Source organism: Acanthaster planci, linkage group LG05 (genome assembly GCF_054643075.1).
Source record: "Acanthaster planci isolate LZ-2023a linkage group LG05, COTS_SCS, whole genome shotgun sequence".
Classification (NCBI taxonomy): Eukaryota; Metazoa; Echinodermata; class Asteroidea; order Valvatida; family Acanthasteridae; genus Acanthaster; species Acanthaster planci.
The window spans coordinates 22,557,594-22,583,514 of NC_141781.1; the positions used below are offsets into that span (position 1 = coordinate 22,557,594).

Genomic DNA, 25,921 nt, shown 5'->3' on the forward strand with positions numbered 1-25,921 from the left:
CCAAGCCAGCTTGTGAGTTGTTCTCCTCAGCCTAGCAAAGGGCTGAGTTTATTGTGCCTATTACACTGTGTCTCTGAAGGGCATACCTTGTACCTCAACATTCAAATTAAGTTTTGGGGCTCAGTTTAACACCAGCTCAGTTTTCTGGAGCTATAAGTATCAACTCACTTCCACTCGCATCAATTTCTTTTTCAAATTATTATTGTTGGAAATTTAAGATACAAAACTCTTGCAAACTGCTTGCCAAAGTTCTGCACTGACTTGTAGTACTCAATGGCAAATAGTTACAAGGTGTGACACTTTGATCCAGAGAGAATCTTTCTTTATAGTCTTTAAGGAGTTTTACTCTGCTGTTCAGGGAAACATAATTTAGATGATTTGTCGTTGCTGTTTATGTGATTGCACTAAATTGCCTTGGTTTTTGGTACTTTAGGGTTGGAAAGTTCCTCCCATGGAGTTAGGGTTAAGTGGACTGATTAATAATGTTTCTTCATCTAATCTGTTCTCAGAGTAAAATCACCAAGCGTGCCTGGGTGCTTCATGAGTGCTTAGAGAGAGTGCCTGACGACATTGATGCAGCTAGGGAACTCCTGCAGTATGGCCTAAGCGGCACGGACCTAGAAGCTCTCATCGCCATTGGCAGTGGAGAGGACCATGGCAGGTATGTCAAACAGATTGATGAATATTCATTACTGTGGGACCATATCCCTTGTGGGATGGTAACAAGATTGTTTCCATGAAGAACTTCTGAGCAAACAGTTTGTCTGAGACGGGTTACCAGACTACCATATCCCCCACCAAATAGCTACCTATATACCTGTTTTTACAGCAAGACCCTTTACAGATGTCAACCTTTCTCAAAGGAAGAAACTTTTCATAGAACAATCCTAATAATACCTTGCTTTGACGTCATTTACTGACAAGTGATATGCAACATGAATTCAAAACTTCGTACACATACATTAACTTCTAGAATTGAATGAAAAACAAAGTTGAAAAGATATTTACAGGAATATAAGCCGGGGCAAAAGTCATTTTGTGATCCACCAAAGTTACTTCACCATATACCAGTTTGACAGTTGTAAAAACATTCAACATTTGACACTTGTCCGGGAAAGTGAATTGATCAAAGTTGTGGAGGAAAGTTGCTAGAAAACTTGGACAGATGGCAATATAATTGTGCATGTGATTTGTAGATTGGTTATGCGCATAATTTCACCAGACTGGTTGGGATGTCATCCAGTTTCCTCTTACTGAATTGAATTCATGGATTGAATTCATGGATTCTTGATTGATGCATTATAGATTGTAATACATGTATAAGATTACATGTGCTTGAAAGATTAAGGTCATGTCATATTTGTAACGGAAAGATATTAAGAATTGAAATGGTATTTCTTTATGTAGAGAAAAATGTATCTTTGATCATTCAACACATCCATGATATCTCAGAATCGGAAGAGGAAAGATCCGAAGAAACTGCACAGAACCGATGAAAATAAAGGCTGGAATGTAACTCCCTGTTGTGTCATAGATCCAGCCTAGAATGGAAACAAAATGAAATACAAAATGGTGAAAGATATCTGGATAAATACTTGGAAGTGGACAACAATTCATCACGACTGCCGTTTAGCCAATATCATTGGTGTCAAGACATGATCTTGGGACTTTTTAATGATGTAAACATGAGATGAAATACCCAGGCTTTGCTTCAGTAAGAATAAAACAGGTCGGATCATTCAACACATCCACGACATCTGAGAACCAGAAGGGGGAAGATTACAAGAGACTGTGTAGAACCGATGAAAATGAAAGCTGGGATGTAACTCCCTGTTGTGTCATAGGTCCAGCCTAAATAAAGACAAAACGAAAGATTGATGTTTAAGTGAAAAAAATAGGAAAATTGCAATCAGTTTATAATTATGATTGCATATTACCCAATGTCAGATGAAAAGATTTAAGACCCTCTTTGGAGAGATTTCACATTAGCGCCGTCTGCACATATCCGCATCGAAACCGAGGTGCTCGGTGTTGAACTTCGTCACACACACCCGCAGAGTTGATGCAGTACATGCAGTATCCATTTTGTAAGTGTGACGCCTCTTAAGTTTAAACCACGCCCACTGCACATGTAGATACATGACGTTAGTTTGCGGTAAATTGCCATTATTTTCTCTTTTGATTTTACGTGTCGAGTCATCCTGAAAGACTCTTCTACAAACATTTGCAGCCTGAAATTTAACATGTCTTCATGTGTCTTGTGTCTGGACTCCTTACTGTCAACATATACATACAGCCTCGTTTTCAAACGCAGAAGTGGGCAGATCGACACTAAAGGCGTCGTATTGGGATCCCTCTATGGTGTTTTTAGTCTTGTTTTATCTAAATCTCAGTCTTGGGACAGTTGGTTGTGGTCTCAAAAGCACAATCTGGTCTAAGTCTGGATTTTGGCCTGCTTGATCTCGTCACTGTGTCCGCGATCCTCGTTACTTCCTCCATTCACTTCCTTGTTTGGTTAAAAGCAGATGTTTGTTTGTCAGTCTGTCAGACTGCACTCGTTTCTCAGATTTTTAAAGGTTGGTGGTAGTCTCTATCTTTGGTTTTTTGCTATGGTGGTCCTGACCTTAACAGTTATGCGAACAGTGTTAGAAATAGTGGAGATAAAAATGTGGCTTACCAGGTAAAAAGCCAAGAGTGCCATCTACGATGGCTCCAGTGATACCTAACCAGCCAAAAGTTCCAGCTAGTAAGTCCACACCAAGGACCTGCTTACTCAGAACATCATGCAAACAGCTCATAACACCAGAACAGGTTAAGATCAGGAATGATGATGTCATCATTGACCAATAAGATATTAGCCAAGGAGTTGCACAGAATGACACAGAACAGATAGTAGCAGCTGTGCCCATTAGGAGACAACTTGATATTATCTCACGGTCCACCAGGTATCCCTGAAAAAGTTTTCCCAATAAACCTCCAATGCCTCCCACTGTGACAAATGTTGCTGCCTGCTCTAAGGAAAATTCATTTGATTGGGCTTGTGAAACAAAATAAATGATCCACATGTTAAAAGAGTACTTGGTACTGCATGTAATGATTGCAATTGACCAGAAACGATAGTCAGCAAGAAGTCTGATATCAAAGATCTTGACAAGATTCTCAAATAGTGCGGCACAAAAATCTGGATTTTGTCTCTGTTCAGAAGTGACATCATTTGTTGGAAGCTCTTGGTATCTGCCTGTTGAAGATGCTCCTGCTACCAGAGTGAGGGCACCACAAGCAATAAAATGCATGAAGATACCGCCTAGGAGTAGCATGGTTCCCCTCCATCCATAGGTGTCAAGGAATAAATGGATGAGAGGTGCAAGCACAAACAGCCCGATAGAATCACCTGTTCGTGCAATACCGGTGGCTGTTGCATAGTTCCTGGTAAAATGACGGCCAATAGCCTCTTTCAACAGCACACCAGAAACTCCAAATGCTGTACCTGCAGTGAGAGAAACTTTGTGTCTGACTGGGATTCCAAACTGTACAAATAACCCTTTGATCATGAAGAGAGAGGGGTTAAAGCACTTGAGTGATGTTAATGTCTTTTGCCTGTGGTCAGCTGCATTGTCTGCAAAGATTTTGTTGGATTGTGCACATTCAAGCGAATATTGATGGTGCTTACTGTTGCCATGTTTATTTGCTGTATGTGAGCATGAGATCTTTAAACTTGGACCCATAAGTTAGAATAAGAGAATGCCAGCAGCATACACCAGATCATGGGACATTCATCACCTTAAGAGGGTGCTGTAGCAAGGGAAACCTTTCCATCTAAACAAAGTACAGAATGCGAAAGTTGAGAACAAGATAACTTCTTCTCCCTTCATTGCTAGATGTTATTTAAGGAGATGGGAGCTAGTCTGGATATTAGAACTTTTCACTGGTCCCTGTCTTCTCTTCTCGTTATGTACCAGGCAATCTGAAAAGTGACAGAGGCTGTGTACTAGTCTTGTTTCAAGTGCTATGGGTCTAGGTCTCCTTCTTCAAAGCGTGTATTCATGATTTCTTCGTGGTTATTCCGTTGGTATTTCTGACATCTGCACATCGAAATGAAGTGTTTTATGGAAAGACTATCGCATACATGTACATGTACCTGCAAGTAGAATGAAGGTACAAGACATCAGGGCAGGAGAAGTTGCAAATGCAGCAAGAATAGGACAGAAAGCAATCATCAAACCACATGTCAGGATGATGGAACCAATTTGGAATGATTTACCAATCAGTCTTGCAAAGATTCCTGCAGAAATAAAGATTTGGAAGGAAGGTTTGCATACAGATAACTACGTGTAAGTATGGTAAGATTGGGCATCAACTAGAAATGTCAGTCATTATTCCACGTAACATTTTAAAGAAAAATTGATTGAACCTGGGCACCACCCATGTTGATGTTTAATACACACGTTTCATGTTGTCTTAACCCTTAAAGAGCCGGGGAGGGTGGAAATCAACTTTGTTCTGATGTTGCCGTAGTGCCTTTTTTGTTTCAGGAATTAAGTCTTTAGGAGTTTTAGAGTAACTCTTTGTGGTCGTCTTGACACCATTTTAGCAAACATTGAAGGTATTGTTCTCATGCAGCGCACATTTTCCAGAGAAAAGAAAAGCTAAAAATGTATACTTTTTTGCTGTGGTGCTCGATGCATGCATACTGGCACACAGGTGGCCATGAATTTCAAATGACTGTAACCAGGTAACAAGAAATATGATATGTCTGATTAAGTTCAAACTTCACATTTGTAATGATAAGGTGTGACTCTACATGCATGCCAAGTTGCATAAAAATTGGACGAGTTTTTAGCCCCCAGCTCTTTTAGGGTTAAAATCCATTTTATTCAGACAGAAAACGGTTGAAGAGAACAGTGGAGTTGTGTATGTAAAATTTAACGTCAATTTAGAAAACAGTTGACAGGTTTAATTTGGGGAATGCAGGAGAATGAAACCTTGAATATCACAGTCAACATTAGCTCAAGGAGTTTGGATAATACGAAATTACCTCCAGAGGTTTTTTCAGGAATTACGCCAAAATGTCACAAAGCCTAATCAACTCCTTTTGAAATTGTTTACGTACAGAAGGTGCAAAAGTATAGGACAACTTTTTCTTGATGACTTTTGCTGGAGCCTGATGTATGCTAGAGCCTTTGCTGTGTACATTCAAAGTGTACTCAAGGTTTCATGTTCTGGTGAAACTGTGATTGCTATCCACTCCGAAGCCTACCTGCTAAGCCAGTTGCTGTGCCTATAATGGAAATTGTCCCACCCAGAATCCAGGTGGTGGTATCAAATTGATTTTGTAGGATAGGAATCATCATTCCAAAGCTTTTGTAGATTCCAACCCAGATGAAAAGCCTGGTCCAGAGAGCCAGCACAACTATCCATCCTTTGTGGCCTCCATCAAATCTACCTGAGAATCCCATGACTTTGCTGGTAACTACACAAATAAAAGAAGCAATGACATCAGTACTGTATGGTTGTGACAGAGAGGGTGGGGGAGGTGGTGGGGATGGGAAACTTGAAGTGGAATGATGTACAAACAGAATACCATTGTTGTTTATGGTATGTAATGGTTTTTATTATTATATGTAAACGGTTTGTTTGATTGTGTAATCCCTGCCAACAAGGGAATTAAAATGCAATTTACAAAAGATTACACGTACAGAAATGCTACAAAAATAGGTTGAAATCAGTTTTGAAAAAGGTATTTGAATGCATCCAAACTAAATTTTGGGGAATGGTGAGATGTGAAAGGGGAAGGGAAATTGGGTTAGTTTGATAGAAGGAAGCAAACTCAAGACAACAATGAGAATTGCAACAAATATAACACCAAGAAAACAAAAATAACAGTGAACAAGTACAAGAGCCAGTCAGATGACCCAAGTAAAACAAAAAGAGATAGGAATACTAAATCTATCACAGTAGAGTTACACAAAAGTAATAATCAGTATTTATGAAAAAGAATTCCACTTAAAAAAATAAAAAATACTATCAGTACGATAAACATCTACATGAATATGCATAATACCAGTGAAATAGGGGATAAGGACAGGGAAGCGAATGCTGTTAAACCAGACATTTAGAAATGGAAAATTGTAGGAAGAAATTAACAGGTAGGAATGAACAGAGAGAACGACAAATGGGAGGAGAAAATGGGAATGTTGGAAGGTAAAATGAGGTGGGGAACAAAGTGGAAATCGACCCGAGAGCAAGGGGTTAGGGGTGGGAGGAGACAGGGAGGGGAGGGAAAGAGGGGCTGAGGAAAAGGTTAGGGGAGAGAATAGCTGGAAATAAAATAAAAACAAGTTGACATAGGTACGTGGATGAAGAGATCAAAACACAAATTAAGCATTTTCTGATGGTGTCAGGGTTAGTGCAATTTCAAAAGAGTAGTTGTCATGCATACTTCCTTAGTAGAGCAGTCAATAGAAATCGTGAGATGGCAGTAAACTTTGAACTCGAAGAAGTTCAACCATTTCAAAATTACAACCGACACCTGCAGAAAATAATGGAAGTTGGGAAAAAAGTGGAATGGCAAAGCAGACCCAAAGTTTCTGACAAAAACAAAAAGAATACTTACAGAACCACAGTCAAATGTGGAGCAAGAATCCTACCCAGTAGATTTCACTCTGAATGTTCTTTGAGGATGTACCAGTCACTACTCTTTCCACTGCATACACACATTGGTTTCTTGGGACTGCCTAAGATTAGAAATCCTTTGAATAAGCCCATCACATGCCCTGCCAGTCAGTTAAAATAAAGTAACAAAGACCATTTGTCTGGTGGGTTTGGGAGGATATTCTGGATTAAAGAAGTTACATTCAGCCCCCTTCCCATAACAAGTTTCAATACAAGAAATGTGCCCTTGTGTTTCTTCATTCTTAGCTTTTGTGGAAAGTTTCTTGTAGCCATATTTGCCGATGATATGCTCCAGGTTTATTTTAAGTTCTGATGTCGATGATGAGGATAATATGGACCAACTGGATCACTCCCAGGGCACTCATCAAGAACCATCCACCAAAGAGAAGAGAGAACGACTGATAGGACAAGTCAACTTCAAAAGGTTAGAGCCTGAGAGGTCAATGACTTGGGAAGCAGGCTGGTTGACAAAGATAGAACTCTATTAGCTGGGGTCTATTATTTCCTGGTGATGGACCATGGAAAGTTTCCAAGATGGGACGTGCTTGTGACTTTTACCCCCTCTCCCATCTGCAAACAAAAGAAGCTTCTTGTTGGGCAATGCCTGTGCTGTACAAAAACAGTTCAGGAATCTCAATAAAGGTCTCCAATCCTGATAAGTCTTCTTCAAGAATGGATCTAGTGGACCTTGGTAATGGGCCATAGCTCCTTAAAAAAAGGAGCAAAACTTTTTTTTCAAAACAATAATGAAAGATAGGAGAATGTTTTGCTTTGTTTTAGTTTCCTTCCTTAAAAAGTCATATAAGCCCCCATGTGTAGCTTCAGCCTATGGAAGGCCATTAAGGGCTTCGTGAACAATATCCTAAATCGTTTGCCCCCCAAACAAGTCTCCCTCTCCCCCAAAAATCTGGTTCTGGACCCATTGTTTGCCCCCCTTTTGTTCACCTTGGGTTGCACCCCTTTGGATCATTCAGGTTTGGTATGGCTGATGAAGCTGTAACTGAATAATGGCTTTTAACTTGCTGGGGGGGTGCTATCCAAACTGAGTTGAATTGGTTGCATTTCTTCAGTCTATGTGTAGAAAAGCTCTCTGATGCTCTCCTATGCTTTCTGATAATGCTTGCTAACGAGGACTGGACAAGTCTAGTCAACTCTTTGGGACAAGCATACTCAGATTTATCCCATAGCTAGTTTGGAGTATGGCTTTTTGTAAGAATGTCTTAATCTGCACAGAGCCAGAACCGTCAGATGTTTATTAAGTTGAGCTCTAGTTGGACAAGAGGCATAGTAATTTGTGACTGGTGAAGTGATAATTATTGAGCAGTCTTGCTTTATACTGTATTGTAAATTATTGGGTTGATGAATTTCCCTGTTGCTTTTACACTTTTCTCTATTTCTTCTCTCCCTTTGTTGGCCTTTTTTTCTCGTTTTGTTTTGTTTACTAGTTTAACACTGGAGCAGAGAGAACTGTGCCGTTGTCGTCTTAAATTGTTGACATATTTGGACCGACTGCAAACATATGAGGTGAATGACCTTTGCTTTCCAAAGAATAGTTATATCTTGTACTTGGGCACCAGTGACCTGTAATGTACTCTACATGAAATATTGGCTTGTATCTTTTTCATTTTGGACTAACACAATCTCTTTTGACAGGTGATATTGGGAGGTGGAGAGGCAGCTTCCAGATTTTACAGCGATCATTTCTTCAAGACATTCCGTTCTCAGAATATTGTGGAAGCAGCTATGCAGTTTGCCAGGGTAGGACATTCAGTGAATCACTTTTCTTCACCAGTGCTGTGATCCATGAAGGTCTGCTTGTCTCTGAGTTCTGGCTATGGATGGTGTCCAGTGAACACCAGAGGGCAGTATGACCATTCACAAGGGTTCTAGTGAGGCAGAGATGCCGTGTAAATGCATCTTTTCTTTTTATATGCACAGAACGGCTGTAATTAGAGCTTCAATATGCATACAGACGTATCTATGCCATAAGTGCTGAAGGTGATGTCATACAAACTGGCTAGGTGCTTACAAATGATTATAAAGATAAATAGAAGAATTGACTGGAGTGGGATTTGAACCTGTAGCCTCCGGGATACCATACATGCTCTACCATCTGAGCTGTCCAGCTCTCTGTCGGTGACTCTTGTTTTTGTGATGTTAAAAAAGGGAAAAACTTCTTTGTCGAGTGTTTGTACTCTTACATTTGATATTAGTTTGTTTTGGTTTCCTTGAATGTTCCTTTTCATTTTTGGATGCATCGCTCTGACTCCAAATTTCTTCCAAAACTTTTGTTTGTTTTGTTTTGTAAAAGTTCATGATGACCTGGACATGTCCACATGATGTCCTCGCTACCTGCACTTTGTGGACCCCTGTTGCCTACAGGTGCTTGAATGTTATCCTGAAACACAACAGACAACATTCTAGACCACTTTACTCAACACTTGACTCTGGTTAAGAAAGGTTTTATTCCTGGGTTAAGACAGCTTTTTTTCTCGGGCCTTCAGGATTCTGATTGGCAGGCTGTCGAGACGCTTTTCACTCACCATGGCAATGACCTCTTACCTCATTGGTTGATGATCCTCAATAACTTCCCAGAGACCACCTCACCAACAGAGTACAGCAGCCTCCTTCCTGAAGTAAGGTAGGACCCTTTCAACCTGCGGCTTTTTTCTGCTTTGGACAATTATAACCCTCCCACCCCCATCAGTGGGTAACTTAAAAATGGTAAATCCCTGCAAGTCCATTACAAGTCATCTAGTCTTAAGCCATGTCATCACAAACTATTCACATGGACTATGATGACAGCATTCCCCTGTCAGTATTCACCCATTTACTTAAAACTGGTCTAGTACAAGGACTTTGGACTGGATTTGTGACTGACTCAATGACAAGACTGCACATGTCATGCAACCTTGATGACATTTTGGCTGGCAATCTCTTCTGCTAACCCACATGCAAAGGAATCTTTTCTGAAATTCGTTGTTTGTATCACATGGAAGGCTTCAAAGATCACATCACGGTTATGTGATTTGAACTTCTTGTTAAAACCAATTGTTACCAGACGGTACCTCTTCTTTCCTGTCCATCAGCATTAGTTCTAATGCTAATCCTGAGGTACTAGACTGGGAGATGGCAGAGCAACGTGAGGCCGATTGGTGTGAAGGGGAAAACTGCCAATCAGCCATCAATCCTACCCCTATGGACTATGGAGCCTTCCTGTATGAAGACCAACCCGAATTGGCTCATTTCAGGTACAATTTGTATACACATTGGAATTGGATGGAGATTCATGGATTGATATTGGAATTGATTGTTATTGTACAGAAGGTTTGGTTTCATCAGAAATCAAACAGTTTTGATGGAAGGATATTCTTACAAAGTCATTGGATTTGATGTGAACAGATAAAGTTCGCTGAAACTTATTTTCTGAGTGGAAACCAACTCAACAGATACCAGTGGAATGGATAGAGACTGATTTCCCTGAAGCTTAACATTTCATATTTTGTTTAATATCAATTGTTTTTGACAATTTTTGTCAAATTATTTATGTACCAGCTATTTAAAAAAAAAAACACCCACCATATTCTTTGACGCATTTCTGCTTGAATTCTACAAAGGGCTGCCAAGTTAAGTAAAGTGTTGTTAACTGACTGGTATATTTGGAGAGCAAAGGCGATAGAACGACGGTCGAGACAGGTAAGTTGGTTTTGTTTCTAATGAGTGTTCCTATTCTATTACGTCTTCTCCAAAAAGATATCATGAGATAATCATCTCTCCAAAAACTGCCACGGGGGAACAGTGCAGTAATCTTTGTGGACAGCTGAAGTTCAGAGATTGTGCTACTGGGCCCCTGCACAGTGAAAGAATTTGGAAGATAGAGGGAGGCATTAAGGATAAGTGAGTGGTCTTATTGTCAATAATTTTTTTTTCTTGTAGGTTGACAATGCTGTGGAACTGATCAATCTAGGAATAGAGAGAAATGTTCAGGTATTTACAAGTTTTTAAAATTGTATTTGTTTAGTATGTAACATAATAACTATTTCTTCTCAAATGTTTACATTTATTACTGGTCAATCAGTCTGATTGTTATGTTTTCTTTAGTGATGGACAGATTGTCTAAATCAGAAGTCTTAAATTTATTTCCATGCCAGGGCCTTGAGAGCTTGCAAGATGATCTGTTGACGCTAGAGGTTGTAACCTATGAATGTCAGACAGAAGCAAGTATAACTCTGGATGGCCTCCAATCCATGACTGATGTGGACAAGATCCATCTCATGATGAATAAGGTAGGCTTTGCCAGATAACTGTTAATGTGGAATTCTTGGTAAGAATGTTTGAGTGTCCATAAGGTGTGGAGGAACTTACAGAAGTCTCACTTGCAGAATTATTCTCTGTGATGTCTTTACATTCTCATTAAATGTAATGAATCAGAAAGCTATCTTCTGAGCCACATATTCGATTATTTTACTCAAATCGGAATTGTAGCTCGTTCAGTCCCATTCAAGTTGCTGTCATGTTGTGTCATATCAATGTGCTTAGGAGCATTTGGTAAAATTTTCCTCTTGGCATGTTGACACATGATCCTGCGCAAGCCATCACGGAATTTCTTATATTTGAAGGCGTAGATGCAAGGATTAATGACAGAATTAAGCAAGACAGGTAGCTTGGTCAAGAGATCTACATAAAGTGATCTTTGTTCTGAATCATATGGCTCAAGAGTGATGATGATCATATAAACTGGCTGGGTTGGTAGGTAGAGGATTGCATAAGTTATTGTCACTGCCAACATGAGATGAATGACCCGCTTAGTGGCCTCTCGCATTTCTCGCGCTTGACGTGATGCGTTGTTGAGGGTACCATGCTTGAGAGTTATGATGATGCGAGTATAAGCCCAAATCATAGTGATTAAAGGAATTATGAATCCTCCTAGAAATGGCACAAAATGCCAACGCCAGTCATGTTTCATTCTACATCTGTCTACATACGTTGCTTTCGATGGAAAATAAGCGATGCCAAAAAAATGAATCATGTATGTACAGAAACCTAGCAACCAAACTGTGAGTACAGCCCCTCTCACATGTGCTTTACTGCATATCTGCACATAGCGGAGTGGGTGAACAATGCCGATGTACCTTTCGAGAGAAATGATGACAAGATTGTAGGCAGAAATGTAACCAAAGGACTGGAACAGATAGTTGCCATGGATGAGACGACAGTACAGCTTCTCGGCGATTTCATTGGTGTCATTGTTGGGGTATTGCAGCAAATCCAGGAACATCTCAAGTCCGAACATGAAACAGCAGAGACTATCAGAGACAGCAAGATTTAGGATGAGATAGTGAGTGACGTCATGGAGAAATTGGCACTTGAGGATGGTAATACTCACTAAGATGTTACTCAAAAATCCAACAACAGCAAACAGAAGAAACAGAGTTGATAGCCAGGTTGGGTAAACCTCAGTTGGAGTCACTGTTTCATTCCTGCAATAGTCAGCAAAATTTATGATGTCTTCAGTGCTCATGGTGAATTCAGAACTCGGTCAACAGCAGACAGGTAAAGTAGATGGATGACCTCGGTCGGTCAAATAGTTGAACCTTTCCTCACACAGAGCAGCCAAAATTCATCAACTTGGATGCGTTTTGTCTCAAACAAGGATTACGTCGTTGTACCGTATACTTTGAGTTTACACAAATGGATCTTTATCCTCTCCTAGTGTGAACAATTTACTTATTCACTTCATTTGATGGCTTTGAAGACTCGTCGCTTCAGGAATGATGTCAACACTGATGCTACTGCTTTTTTGAGGACCATAAAGTCTGCTGGAAGGAAAACTGATGTTTAGGCAGTCTGTGTGCTTGATCATTCAGCCTTATGAATGTCTCATAAATGCATTCCAGTTGACGTCTGTAAAGACCTTTTCAGAACAGTGGGTATTATCACACAAGTCCCCTGGGAACTGCTCGCCCTCACTTCATGACTGTTCTCTGTCAATAACCACTCCTTTTTCCCTTTCCACTTGAGCTGGTCATCGCTGGCAGTAACCCCTCTGCACTAATAACGTGCTCTGTAGCCAACTAAACATTACCTTCTCACGACCTGCCTTAAAGTGACAAATTATTGTTAAATGCCTTAATAATATAAAGACCGATTTGTAATAGCGGTATAGATTCAGAAGTGATACTCTAAGATCTACAGTGAGCTTTTTATTTTACATTAGATGATTGATCTCTGCGTAATTAAGATTGCTTGAGGGAAGGTCTTCTAAGACGGTGTGACCAATGCTGAATAATCATTAACTATGTGTTGGAAAGTGCTTTTTCAGCAACTTTGTTTATACACACTTATGTCAGGATCTATGCTATATCAGCCCTCAGATCTGACCTTTCTGAGAGAGGATCAAATACACTACTCAGCCATCAAGTCCAATAGGTCCTGTCACAAAACGCCTGTGCGCCAGCTCAAAAGACTGATGCTTCTGCCAACAAGACTGGTCAGAATTGCAATCTCATCCATCAAATGTCCAATCCGCAAGTTGACTTGGGGGTAATTAGATGGATGGAGACAACGGCAGGTCGTGGACAGCCTGTGACTTGACCCAAGACTTGAGGACTTGTTTGTGTTGTGAGAACTTGACTGTAAGGTTCTACTAGCCATTGATAACAGATCAAAGTCTACATGTATATCTAACCATTTAGAATGTTGGGTTTCGTTGCCAGAAATTTTCAGTTGCATCTTTGCTGCTGAGTGGTTGATAACTTGTACTCCCAAATCATCAATTGTTTGTTGAATTTAGCCTGCAGAAGATAACACAGTGTGGACCAACAGTAACACAGAATTCTTTTCTTTTGTTCAGGGAGAACTTAGCACATATCCTACAAAGATACTTTGATATTACATGCACATATCAACAAGTAGAATTATTCATTGGTAATTAAGGCTGATCAGATGTTTACCTTCAATTTATATCCATCTTGTTGAAAACTTAATAGGTTTGAGCTGTTTAGTTTTAATTTTGTGTTGCCTCGTCATTACTAGACAGAGAAACCTTGCCTTCCAACCAACTGTAACCTCAGCAATTGTGGGTAACTCACTTGAGGCTAGTCAGTTAAACATTGCCTGAGTTATTGCAAAGATAGAGATATATGTAGATTGACATAAAAGACAAACATTTCCGACTGCTGTCCTTGGGTTAACTGTGTGTAATCATTCACAGCAAGAGACGACGAAAGGCATGATTTCAGGAATTCTAACATTTGATTATGTCTGCTGATGTCAGCCTTTCAACTGTGTAAATGAAACAAAACCCTGTGTAATTTGGCCGGCATGTCATTAATTGGGAAAATATCAATAAAAGCTAAGACGTACACACACAAGTTTATGTCATATTAACTGCATGTGATAAAAATAGTACTGTACATGTGCCGCCCACTTTTGGAAGATTTTGCCTTTAGCTCCTCCCATCCTACTTTTGGATCCTGCACTATCGGGACATCACCCCTAACCAGAGTAGTTGAACAATACTCAATTCAAACCATTTCCATATTCATCCCATTGTCAACCCTTCCCTAGTTCATAAGTAGACATTGCAAGCAGAAATGATTTAACAGTGTCAGCAATTACAAAGTATTAATTTTGAAATTGGGCAACGAAGTGTCTAAAGGTTTGTTACAATTTATGGATACTCTTAATTTTTAAGAAAAAAGAAGTTGACAAACACCAATTAGATTCAAGTTTGTGCATGCCCTAGGGCCACATTTTTAAGATGGAATCTGCTGCTGCCAGTTTTCAAATAATTCTGCAAAATTTATGAATGCTTTGTATTAAGCATACAACTAAAGGTTACAAAGCAAACACCTGCTAGATACATGCAGTGCAGATGTACAGCATGGTTGAAAATTTCCACTAATCCTTGCCCAACATTTGCCAATATTGTTTCGTTGATTTAAAACTAGTGAGAATGTTTTTACCACCTCCACATGGAGAATTTTTTGATGCTTGAGGATGAATATTCAAATACTCAATGTGCCTGAAAACTTGAAAGAGAGCTTTTTAGTGAATTTTCTTCCTAAAATCTTTGCATGTACATTTGCTCGTAAAAGTTTCTTTTAATCTGGATATCAAATCTACTGTGTATGCTTTGAGTTACTATACTTTGGTTTCAATGAACAAGTAACATTGAATACCAGTTAGTCTTTCAACCAATCATTGACATTTTTAGCTTCCAGCAGGTTGACAGGTTGATAGTGTCTCTAGACTTTGCGACAGAGTTGGAAGTGACCCACCGCCTCTCAGGTGACTTTGGTCTTGCAACACTGCTCCATTCCTGCGTGGTGTACACAAAACACCTCGTAGTCCATTACGGAACTTCTTGTATTTGAATGCATAGATGAAAGGATTGATGAAGGAGTTGAGAAAAACTGGGAGTTTGCTGGCTAGATCAGTGAGGAGCATTCCAAGCGGACTGAGTTCAAAGATTCCCAGTTTGACATTAACAATCACCATGTAAGCTGGTTGGGTGGGAATGTATAGGATCATGTATGCTATGGTTACCGTTAGCATGAGATAGACTGTGCGCCTAGTGGCCTCCCGCATTTCTGTGACTTGAAGTGAGACATCTTGAGCGAGGGCACTTTGCTTCAAAGTCTGGATGATGCGAGTGTAAGCCCATATCATTGTGATTAAAGGGATTATGAATCCGCCCACAAATGGCACAAAATGCCAACGCCAGTCATGTTCAAGCCAACATCGGCCTAAATACGTTGCTTTAGATGGATCATAAACAACACCAAAAAGGTGAACCGTGTAGGCACAAAAACCTAGCAACCAAGCTAGAACTAGCGCCCCTGTTATGTTAACTTTACTGCATATCTGCACGTAGTGGAGTGGGTGCACAATGCCAACATACCTTTCAAGAGAAATGATGACAAGATTATAGGCAGAAATGTAAGCAAAAGACTGGAACAGATAGTTGCCATGGATGAGATGACAGTACAGTTTCTCAGCGATTCCACTAGTGTCATTGTTGGGGTATTGCAGCAAATCCAGGAACATCTCAAGTCCAAACATGAAACAGCAGAGACTATCAGAGACAGCAAGATTCAGGATGAGATAGTGAGTGACGTCATGGAGAAATTGGCACTTGAGGATGGTAATACTCACTAAGATGTTACTCAAAAATCCAACAGCAGCAAACAGAAGAAACAGAGTTGATAGCCAGGATGGGTATTCCTCAATTGAAGTCACTGTTTCATTCCTGCAACAGTCAGTGGAATTCATGTTGTCTTCAGTGTTCATGGCGAACCTGTGAGCATTTCTAAGTTGAGGAGGATCTTGCTGTCTTATAAGACTTCTCCTTTATATCACGTATTCCATGGAGAAGGCTTTTCTGTTAAGCTTGCTGAACTATGTAGAACCATGCCACACAGGTATAATGTTCCACAACTGTACTTGGTTCCTGTCAGATCTTTATTCTGTATTCCGCAATAGCTTTGTTGGTGTTTTTGTACCAGTAAGGTAAATTGTCCATTTCAAGTTCTCCTGGTACAGACTGGAAAATTATTAACAAATTGAAAGATCCTTTTCTCTACTCAGGCAGTGCCTGAAATGTGGGAGCGCTTATGTGTCACGTTAATAGATTCAAAGTCTTATTGCAGTTATGCTGTGCATACAGTGCTGCCGCTCTGCTAAAACACAGTGCTGGCTTCACTTGCAGTGAGTACAATATTGGATACTGCTTCACTACGTGACATTACAAAACTTGATTGGCGGGGAAGCTCACCCAAGGTCTGTCATCGGCATTTAGGCTACAAAGCATCTTAAGTGCCAACTTGGATATGAAATGTACTCAGTCTCATCTCAGTAACTGCTGACACTGCAGTGCTATTGGCCTGTTTTAGAGCAATTAATTTTAATTCTACACCTGTATGCAAGGCCATCATATACACTATTGTGTTTTTGGTCCTCAGCTCCAAAATGGGCCATTTCAAAGGCAAGGCAGCAATTGAGAGGGTGCTCTGAGCGCAGTGCTGATGAAATGAAAATAGAAATATCATGCAATTTATTTTATGCTCTCTGGAGTCAGCTAGGGTTTCAAGTCTTTCATTTGAAAAATATTCTGTGCTGCAGCTGTAATTAATCAAGACATAGAGCATGTGCCTGACTGGAAAAAGATTACTGTGAGCATGTTAAAGTCTCCTCTTACTGTATATTTAAAGCAACATACATGTTGGTTTTACATGTTTTCTGCATATTATATCTATGGCAGAACTAATTGAAAATATTAAAAAAACATCAAAAGGAGTAAATGATTTTTAATTATTCAAGTACATGTACATCATTATTCATAATTATAAGATAATTATTAAAAAAGTGCTTGAATTTTAATTTGTGGAAATATAAATCGCCTATTAGTTCAAATTGTAAATGCCTGGTTTATTCATCAATGAATGCTGAAACTTCTCAACCAGTAAAGAGTGTGCCAGAAAGTTTGACTACAGCAGTAGCTGAAACTATTTTGGATTTTTGGGGGAGGGGGGGAAGAGAAAATCATGACTAAATGCATTTTAAAAAAGGAGAATAGAAGTGCACATGAAAAAAAAACATATTTGGGATGTTGAGACCTGTGTTAATTTTGTTGTTTTGTTTCAGTAACCGTTTTTTTTGCCATTGCATATTGAAAAAAAAGTGGTAAAAGTCTTCATCGGCCTCCGTCTTTTCCTGTAGTTTGCTATTTACAAGCCTGACACTTTGACATGCTTTCATGGATCCAAGTGCATCCTGCTGCACTGTTTCTTTAATTGATCAGCAGGATACAAACTGTGATAGAAAATTCATTACTTTAAGGGGAGGGGAATTTTTCCTTGGTTGCACTTCCTGTGTTTAATTTCCATGGAGACCTTGAGACAACAAAGAGCACCACTCAGTTTCTTAAGTCTATGTCTTAGGCACCATTCCCTTCTGTTATTCCAGACACGCTTGTTTGGAGTAATGGATTACTCTATGCAACCGTAAGATAGGGGGAAGCTCTCAGCAAGCAAATGCTGTTACTGGCGCCATAGACATGTTTATCCCTGTAATCTGTCAAAGATAATGTAGAGGGACACTGAGAAGCTTAACGCTAATGGTTGTATATGTTTTTCCACCCTTTGTATGAGGCGGGATCCTGCCGTGTAATGCTACTGTAAATATTAAGGATACTGTTCATTTATCAAAGAAATTAGGAAATTAATTTTGCCATTTGGATGCTAAATGTACATAAAGATTTTCGCGATCAGATTGTACAAAAGCTCTGTTAGGATCATACGTGGTTTTTAACAGTTGGAATGAACCAATCTAGAAAACAGGTGAATGTGTGTATATGTCTGTATGAACATATTTGGCCCTTCCCTTCAGCTTACTTTGGGCACCACCCATTGCTAAACATGTTCATGAATTATGCCGCTGTAGCTAAATGCATGTATTTTTTAAATGTGTCAGTTGTTTGTGCTTCACTAATTTTTAAAATATGCTTCATTTCTCTTTGACCTGGGTACTTTCATTTATTTATTGTCCGCTTGGGACCAGGGTTTTATGTCGCATCTTTATTATTTTGTACGTCTTTTGGTTGAGTATTGAATAAAGAGGATTTAATAATATTCCACGACCCAATTACAAAGACTCTTGACCTCCAAACCACTCTAATGCATGCTCTGCAGCTAGATACAACTGTCAAGTGAAATGTAAAGACATCATGCTTAAGTTGGTCCGTTGTGTTCATTGCATACGGGGATGAGCTACATGTAGTAGCAATAGGTGCAATGGTGTGCTATGAATCTGTTGGTGGTACCAACTAGTACTAACCAGTATCAACTACATGTAGTGCAAGTCAGCTGATCTTCATATAAACAAGCGACCTTTATTCTGTTCAGATTTTTTTTTGCATTTAATTGCTTGCATTTTGCTATTCCTTTTCAAAGCATTTGTTGGTTTTTCAAATACATGTAAAAAGAAATCCCGGCTTTGCCAAGTGGTCTTTGCCAAGTGTGCTTTGCCAAGTGGGCTTTGCCAAGTGGGCTTTGCCAAGTGTGCTTTGCCAGTTGAGCTTTGGCAAGTGGGCTTTGGCAAGTGGGCTTTGGCAAGTGGGCTTTGGCAAGTGGGCTTTGGCAAATGGGCTTTGGCAAGTGGGCTTTGGCAAGTGGGCTTTGGCAAGTGGGCTTTGGCAAGTGGGCTTTGGCAAGTGGGCTTTGCCAAGTGGGCTTTGCCAAGTGGGCTTTGCCAAGTGGGCTTTGCCAAGTGGGCTTTGCTAGTTGAGCTTTGCCAAGTGGACTTTGCCAAGTGGGCTTTGCTAGTTGAGCTTTGCCAAGTGGGCTTTGCCAAGTGGGCTTTGCCAAGTGGGCTTTGCCAAGTGGCTTTGCCAAGTGGGCTTTGCCAAGTGGGCTTTGCCAAGTGGGCTTTGCCAAGTGTGCACTTTTTATGATTAAAAGCGACTTTACACGTTCCAGTATGCTTTATGTCAACAAGCAAAAATATCGAGATTCAGAAATTGGTTATTAACATGGATTACAATGGATTGTCAATATGCAAATGGAAAGTACAGCATAGTCAGGGTTTTGTTAGCCAATAGATTTATTTGAAGAGAATTTTTAAACTATGTCTGAAAATACTGCTTAATGCTAAATTCTAACAAGCAGTCATGCACTACATGGTATTTCAGCTGTATTAGTTAAAATAAGCAAAAACATCTTTTGGAGGAGACAAGGGATCAAGAAATTATGATTTCTTAGCTCTATGAAAAGCATCACATTCCTCTTTGCACCTTTTAGCTACTAATCTATCTGCCCTTGAACAAGCACACAGCTCCCCTTAACAGCTGCGCATATACTGCAGGTTTTCAAACCACTCTCTTTTAGATGATTAACTTCCACTGACATGTCAGGGTTCATTTTGTCTTCGTCCTTTTGAAGTAGCGTATTCTAGGAGATAGGATTAAAACAAGAAGGGGCACTCTGTTTGAGGTCAAGTGGTTTTAATCTGACATTACAAGATCACAGTTGCAACTCAAGAAGCAAAACAAGAAAACAAGCCATTCAATCTCACTGATTCATTATGCATTGATAACTAGACTTCGCTTTCATGAAAGTTGTGTCACAGTGGCAATGTTGCTGGAAAACCTTTTAGTTTTTAAAGCACTAACTCAAACGAGAAACTTTGTGCTACCATAAGATTCAAAGAGCTTCTAGGAAGCAAATGCTGTTGCAAAATTTGAGTACTAGCACCTGGGCAGATGCTTACAAAGAGCCAAAAAGGCTATAAATACACATTTCAATTCAATTTGAACTAAACCCAAACTGTGTGTTTTTTTTAGTACAGTTAGGTTTAAACCTGTAACCTCTAAGAAATGAACTTCTTAACACTCTTTTTGAAAGGTTACTAGTATTTGTTTTTCCTTTTCTAAGGGGCTGTAGTCTGAACACATGACATCATTAACCTTAAATTCTCCTTAAGAAACCACAAGTGCAAGACCACACTGATTTTTGTCATTTGAGAGTGTGGTGAATCAAAAAAAAAAAAAGGATTCTCATGCCATATTCCCACTCAAATATGTAAAAGTGGCTTGGCCACAGCAAAGCCTGCTCTTCAACAAGCCATGAATCATCCAGGAGATTGAAAGGCATGTTCTACAGGTAGTCCTTCATTTAATGTCAAATTAAAAGCACTTACTCTTTATAGGAGTGTACTTTCTGATTTAGTTCAATCCCCTCGAGTAAGGAACTTCCCAAGGAAAGGCATTAATCATGACATGCCAGTGTCATCAAGAGAGAGTTTTTTGAAGAACTGTAGTATATGTGCAGTTGGTAATTAAGGGAGCTGTGTTTGTTCTGAGCAAAACAGGTTATTGACTGAATGGTGTGATGTTGAAAATGTGTGACAGATTCTCAGTGGTTTTTTGTTTTTGCTTAGCAAGTAACTATCGTAAGTGAGATTGTTTTCTCAGAATTGATGCTCTTCATGGAGCTGTTCAAAGTGCAGGAATTCAATCAATCCCCCTCCCAACCTGAAAAATGGAAAAAAAATGACATTCAAGGCCTCAAAACCTGCATTCTGTTGCAGTATGTACACATTTTACCCATCAAACACAAAGCTGTAGTTTCACACAATTTAATTTACAAGTATAACCTCAAGAAATGTACATCGTTCATTTATGTCTAACTAGAAATGTATGAGAATGGTGAAATATTTCTGTAATTGCAGAGAATTAAAATTATGACTATAGATACTTGTATATACATCGAGACATTATTTTCCAAACCTACTACATGTGGCACTTCTACATTTTATTTTATTTAATGTATTCACAATTGAATTCACTAAATTCAGCCCAGAAAAATAATTGCTGAAACAGATAAACTAGCACAAACGCATTTTGAACCACTGTTTATTGGGCTGTAGCCAGAGGAAATAAATAACCATGCCAAATTGAATATTTACAAGAAAAAAATTAGACTGAATTTCGGGTCTGAATACATGTACTTGAAAAATTGACTGCTACATGTCTATTGGTTACACACCTGAGCTAAGCTGAATTTCTCAACAGTGAACAGTGCCTTGTTGGCAAGGCTAGATTTATAAAAAGGCTTACATGTACACTGTTATGATGCTGTCAAATGTCAATCCTACAGGAAATGGTATTTACTGCTGGAATTCAGTCGTATGCTGCAGGTTTTTATAAGCTTTACACTGTAATCATCAAATTCTACAAACTTCGATCACTTCAAAAATTTCAGTTTGAAGACCTGACATTTCAATGGCAGCTGCTTCTCTCTCAAAAAAGTCACATTCTGATTTCAATTATTGTTATTTGCAACCAAACAGCCAAAAGAGAAGGTTGACTAAAATGACTCAAAATTACATTATACACATGCACAATGTACTAAAGACACTGCATCAATCCTTGATAGTCAATGTCAAAGCAGGAAATGACAGAAATCTTTAATATATCCAGACTCTAGAGCAGCATAACGATAGGCAATAAATTTCAATCAAGGCTTATAATTACACTCGACGTGTATCTCCTGTCTCATAATTGGTTTGTAAGTAGTATTTTGTGTACACTTGCATCAGTTATTTGATTCAAGGCAGAGACTATTCCAACCTCCCCTGCCTTAGGTTTTGGAACATTCCACAAACCAATCAACATGTTGGGGAATCTTTATCTGTTTGCTCTTGTGAAAGGCTACATGACTATATCACGTTGTTTTCCTTTGGCAAATTTCACTGAGATATGAAACTCAAATTTTCTTAGATTGAAAAAGTTTCCTTGTTAAACAATAAGAGTTACAATCTGATATGTCATATACTGTTACCAATGTTCTGACCGGTATTCTGATTAGTACGTGTGTTTTTGCTTAGTGTATTACTAAGCAAATATTTCCTGTTTTGCGGGTCTGAACAATTTCAACTGAGTGTTTGAGATACACGTTTAGGCTGTTTCTCTTCACAAGAAGTGTCAGTGTTATCAATTTCAACTGAGTGTTTGAGATACACGTTTAGGCTGTTTCTCTTCACAAGAAGTGTCAGTGTTATCAATTTCAACTGAGTGTTTGAGATACACGTTTAGGCTGTTTCTCTTCACAAGAAGTGTCAGTGTTATCAATTTCAACTGAGTGTTTGAGATACACGTTTAGGCTGTTTCTCTTCACAAGAAGTGTCAGTGTTATCAATTTCAACTGAGTGTTTGAGATACACGTTTAGGCTGTTTCTCTTCACAAGGAGTGTCAGTGTTAACAATTTCAACTGAGTGTTTGAGATACACGTTTAGGCTGTTTCTCTTAACAAGAAGTGTCAGTGTTAACAATTTCAACTGAGCGTTTGAGATACACGTTTAGGCTGTTTTTCTTAACAAGAGGTGTCAGTGTTAACAATTTCAACTGAGCGTTTGAGATACACGTTTAGGCTGTTTTTCTTAACAAGAGGTGTCAGTGTTAACAATTTCAACTGAGTGTTTGAGATACACGTTTAGGCTGTTTCTCTTCACAAGGAGTGTCAGTGTTAACAATTTCAACTGAGTGTTTGGGATACACGTTTAGGCTGTTTTTCTTAACAAGAAGTGTGAGTGTTAACAATTTCAACTGAGTGTTTGAGTACACATTTAGGTTGTTTCTCTTCACAAGAAGTGTCAGTTTTAACAATTTCAACTGAGTGTTTGAGATACACGTTTAGGCTGTTTCTCTTCACAAGGAGTGTCAGTGTTAACAATTTCAACTGAGCGTTTGAGATACACGTTTAGGCTGTTTTTCTTAACAAGAGGTGTCAGTGTTAACAATTTCAACTGAGTATTTGAGATACACGTTTAGGCTGTTTCTCTTAACAAGAAGTGTCAGTGTTAACAATTTCAACTGAGTGTTTGAGATAAACGTTTAGGTTGTTTCTCTTAACAAGAAGTGTCAGTGTTAACAATTTCAACTGAGTGTTTGAGATTCACATTTAGGCTGTTTCTCTTAACAAGAAGTGTCAGTGTTATTGTTATTGTTAGGAACAATCACTCTAGATACAGTCGGCGAGACTTTTCCGCTTTTCAAACATGGACACAATCCTTCCCTCATCCCTCGACGGAATGCCTGATACTGAAATGTGTAAATGATTGGGTTTAAGACACTTGTCAACATGGCGGGAATGTCACTGAATGTATAAATGAGCAAACAGGCTAAGGTCTTGGAATTGTCAGATTTTTCATAGGACGCTCGGACGACCACCACAATGATCATGTGAATAGGCTGAGTGGTCCCGTACAAGACAACAAAGATGCCAGTAACAAGCAACATTAGACGGATGACTCGCCGACGAGCACTGATTAACTCAATGGCGTGACTGGGAGGTGAATGCAGCCCACCGCTCACCTTAAGTGTCGTAATGATCTGGTAGTAAGCCCAGATCATTGCAGCCAATGGCAGCAGAAACCCCATGACAAATGGAATGAAATGCCACTCCCATGTATGGTTATAAACACAGAGGGCTGCATCCCCCTCATCAGTGTAAATACCAAAGAGATGGATAAGGTACAGGATGAACCCTCCCACCCATGCTGCTGTAACAGCCACGCCCACTCTTTGCCTGGAACAGATTTGCTCGTACCTCAGCGGATGAACAATTGCAACATATCGCTCAAGCGATATGATGACCAGATTGTAGACAGACACAAATGAAAAGGATTGAAAGAGGTAATTACTGTAGAAGAGATGGCAGAAGATGTGGGTGAAGGGAGTGACCTTGACCTCTGAGGGAATGCCCAGCAGTTTCAGGACATTAGCGAGTAAGAAGATGAAGCAAGTGAGAAGATCGGAGCTAGCCAGATTCAGCAGCAAATAGTTGGTGACAGTCTGAAGATGTTTCGCTCGCCTAATGGTGATACAAACCAAGAGGTTACCTACTGCCCCAGTGGAGGCTACTACCATCATTATATATACGATAACCTCACCTTGCTCCAAAAACTCAAAACCCATGGTTGCGTCAATTCATTCAGTATTTACGTTCAAAAATGAGTTATCAGTCTTGGAAAGATGGTAGTAATTGTTTATCTTCGTTGTCTGTTCAGAATTGAAACCCCGGCAGTTTTCTTGTGAGCATCATGAAAGTACAGAAGATACATGTTGAATGGCATTTAGATAATATCTGTTTATAAATGCCCATTTCATTTGTGCCTTCAGGATGGACAAGGAGTAAGCAGGAATTTTATCTCTTCATCAAATAAGAGTGGTTTTTTTTTTGAGCCTACGAAAGTGAAGTTGTTGTGTGATGCAAATGGAAGAACACTTCCCGCTGGTTTTATTGTCGACGTTAAAGTTTCATCTTGATTTTTTCTTCGTCTTCATCAAGGCAAGGCAAGACCAGTGGATGTTTCCCTTCAATCTGCACAAAATGGTAAACAGTGTAATAGCTGGGTGACCACCAGATCTGCAGATCTCGCTCTACCTAAAGGTCTTCATTAATGTATTTAAAAAGAAAAATGCCTTTGCCTTGTTTGTTTAATGAGCAGCGTGGACTTTGGGGTGTTTTCTCTTAAAATATCAGAGATAGAGACAAATAGTTCCAACTAAGAAAGAATCATTTTGTTTGGCTTAAATATCAAAATGGACAAAAAGAATTATAGTACTTACTAGTTTAGAATGACATGTCTGCCGTCCAGCAGCTATCAGATGTATCAGGCCTCCAAAGTACCAGTGAGATGACACTCTTTCTCTGGAAGGATTTTCAGTAATGGAGCCAGTATTTTCCTTTTTTTTTCAATTGTTCGATGACTCAGGATGGAAGAACTCTCAATGCATTGCTGCACAGCTGTTGAAGATACTGAAACTTAACCCATTCATTTTGCTCAAGACCTCTGTTTAATCAGCTGGGCTAGCAGTAACATCTATTTTAGCCAAGCAAACCTTCAGTCGTCATAAAGTCGGAAGGATGCATTCAGCTCTTCTTCTTGATCTGACTGGATTGGTGAACTGACAATGATGTCTTTTCTTCAGTGATTCATTTTTTATACCTCAGGTATCACTAGTCTCACCATGAGTGTTAATGCTAGTCGGAAGATTGTATCTCTCATGATTAAAAGTAACTCTCAATTCCACTGCCAACAGAATAAAACTTCAAAGAATTCATATCCAACTTGGGATGAAATGAGTTTTTGGATTAATGAATAACATTCTGTTTACACGATGCTTACATGTAAGTCCTACGAGGTCTAAATACTAGTCATCAATATTTTGTCTGCAGTATTTTAGGAATTCTCATAAATAATATCAACCATTCTGTTTCACAGATTTTTTTTCACTTTCTATTTAGGTAGTTAATGATTTCTTAATCAATAGCACACGGGTCTTTTAATGTACATTGGTTTTTGCCAGACTATCTATCATACATACTTGCTTTTAAGAGAGTAAATTACATACAGGATTCTGGATTGCACTTTCTGTTTTTCCAAGAAGACACATACCAAATATCATGTCATTGAGAATGAACCTTTCCTTAAGTATTGATGATTGTCCAGGCAAGTGCAATAAGAAAGTCCTTTGTGACATTTATCATGTCTTGATATCGCCTCAAGTTCCATTAATTTCAAAAGTTGAAGACTTCTGCAAACATTGCATCATTTGTAATGTGCAGTTAATGTCTGTGTTGTCATTTGCTCTCCGTTTTGATCTCATTTCTCCAATCTGTTTAAGTGCCGCATACTTTTGTTTCCCTTCACCAAATGAATACTGTGGCATTTAACGATCTTTGA

The 25,921-nt window shown here is 39.2% G+C and overlaps 2 protein-coding genes across 3 annotated transcripts in view; one reads left to right on the forward strand and one right to left on the reverse strand.

The window, feature by feature from the left end:
• The window catches only part of nbas (NBAS subunit of NRZ tethering complex), a 53,254-nt gene that overhangs the window by 11,223 nt on the left and 16,110 nt on the right, over window positions 1–25,921 (forward strand). The window contains exons 19-27 of the mRNA XM_087136884.1: window positions 510–661; window positions 6,968–7,096; window positions 8,118–8,196; window positions 8,326–8,430; window positions 9,177–9,313; window positions 9,762–9,923; window positions 10,290–10,368; window positions 10,609–10,659; window positions 10,824–10,958. Coding sequence (XP_086993010.1) covers window positions 510–661; window positions 6,968–7,096; window positions 8,118–8,196; window positions 8,326–8,430; window positions 9,177–9,313; window positions 9,762–9,923; window positions 10,290–10,368; window positions 10,609–10,659; window positions 10,824–10,958 — 1,029 coding nt within the window. The remainder of the gene's footprint in view (window positions 1–509; window positions 662–6,967; window positions 7,097–8,117; window positions 8,197–8,325; window positions 8,431–9,176; window positions 9,314–9,761; window positions 9,924–10,289; window positions 10,369–10,608; window positions 10,660–10,823; window positions 10,959–25,921) is intronic.
• Window positions 509–25,297, reverse strand: LOC147799254 (monocarboxylate transporter 12-like). 2 transcript variants are annotated; one of them, XM_087136889.1, is made up of 7 exons: window positions 24,804–25,297; window positions 6,614–6,734; window positions 5,258–5,470; window positions 4,139–4,282; window positions 2,678–3,487; window positions 1,700–1,851; window positions 1,420–1,541 (listed from the first exon to the last, which is right to left on the reverse strand). In XM_087136889.1, the coding sequence occupies exons 3-6, from the start codon at window positions 5,454–5,456 to the stop codon at window positions 1,736–1,738; spliced, it is 1,269 nt and encodes a 422-aa protein (XP_086993015.1). In that variant the 5' UTR covers window positions 5,457–5,470; window positions 6,614–6,734; window positions 24,804–25,297; the 3' UTR covers window positions 1,420–1,541; window positions 1,700–1,735. The 2 variants fall into 2 exon arrangements, with proteins under 2 accessions (XP_086993016.1, XP_086993015.1); XM_087136890.1 differs by lacking the exon at window positions 1,700–1,851 and having other exon boundaries at window positions 509–1,541.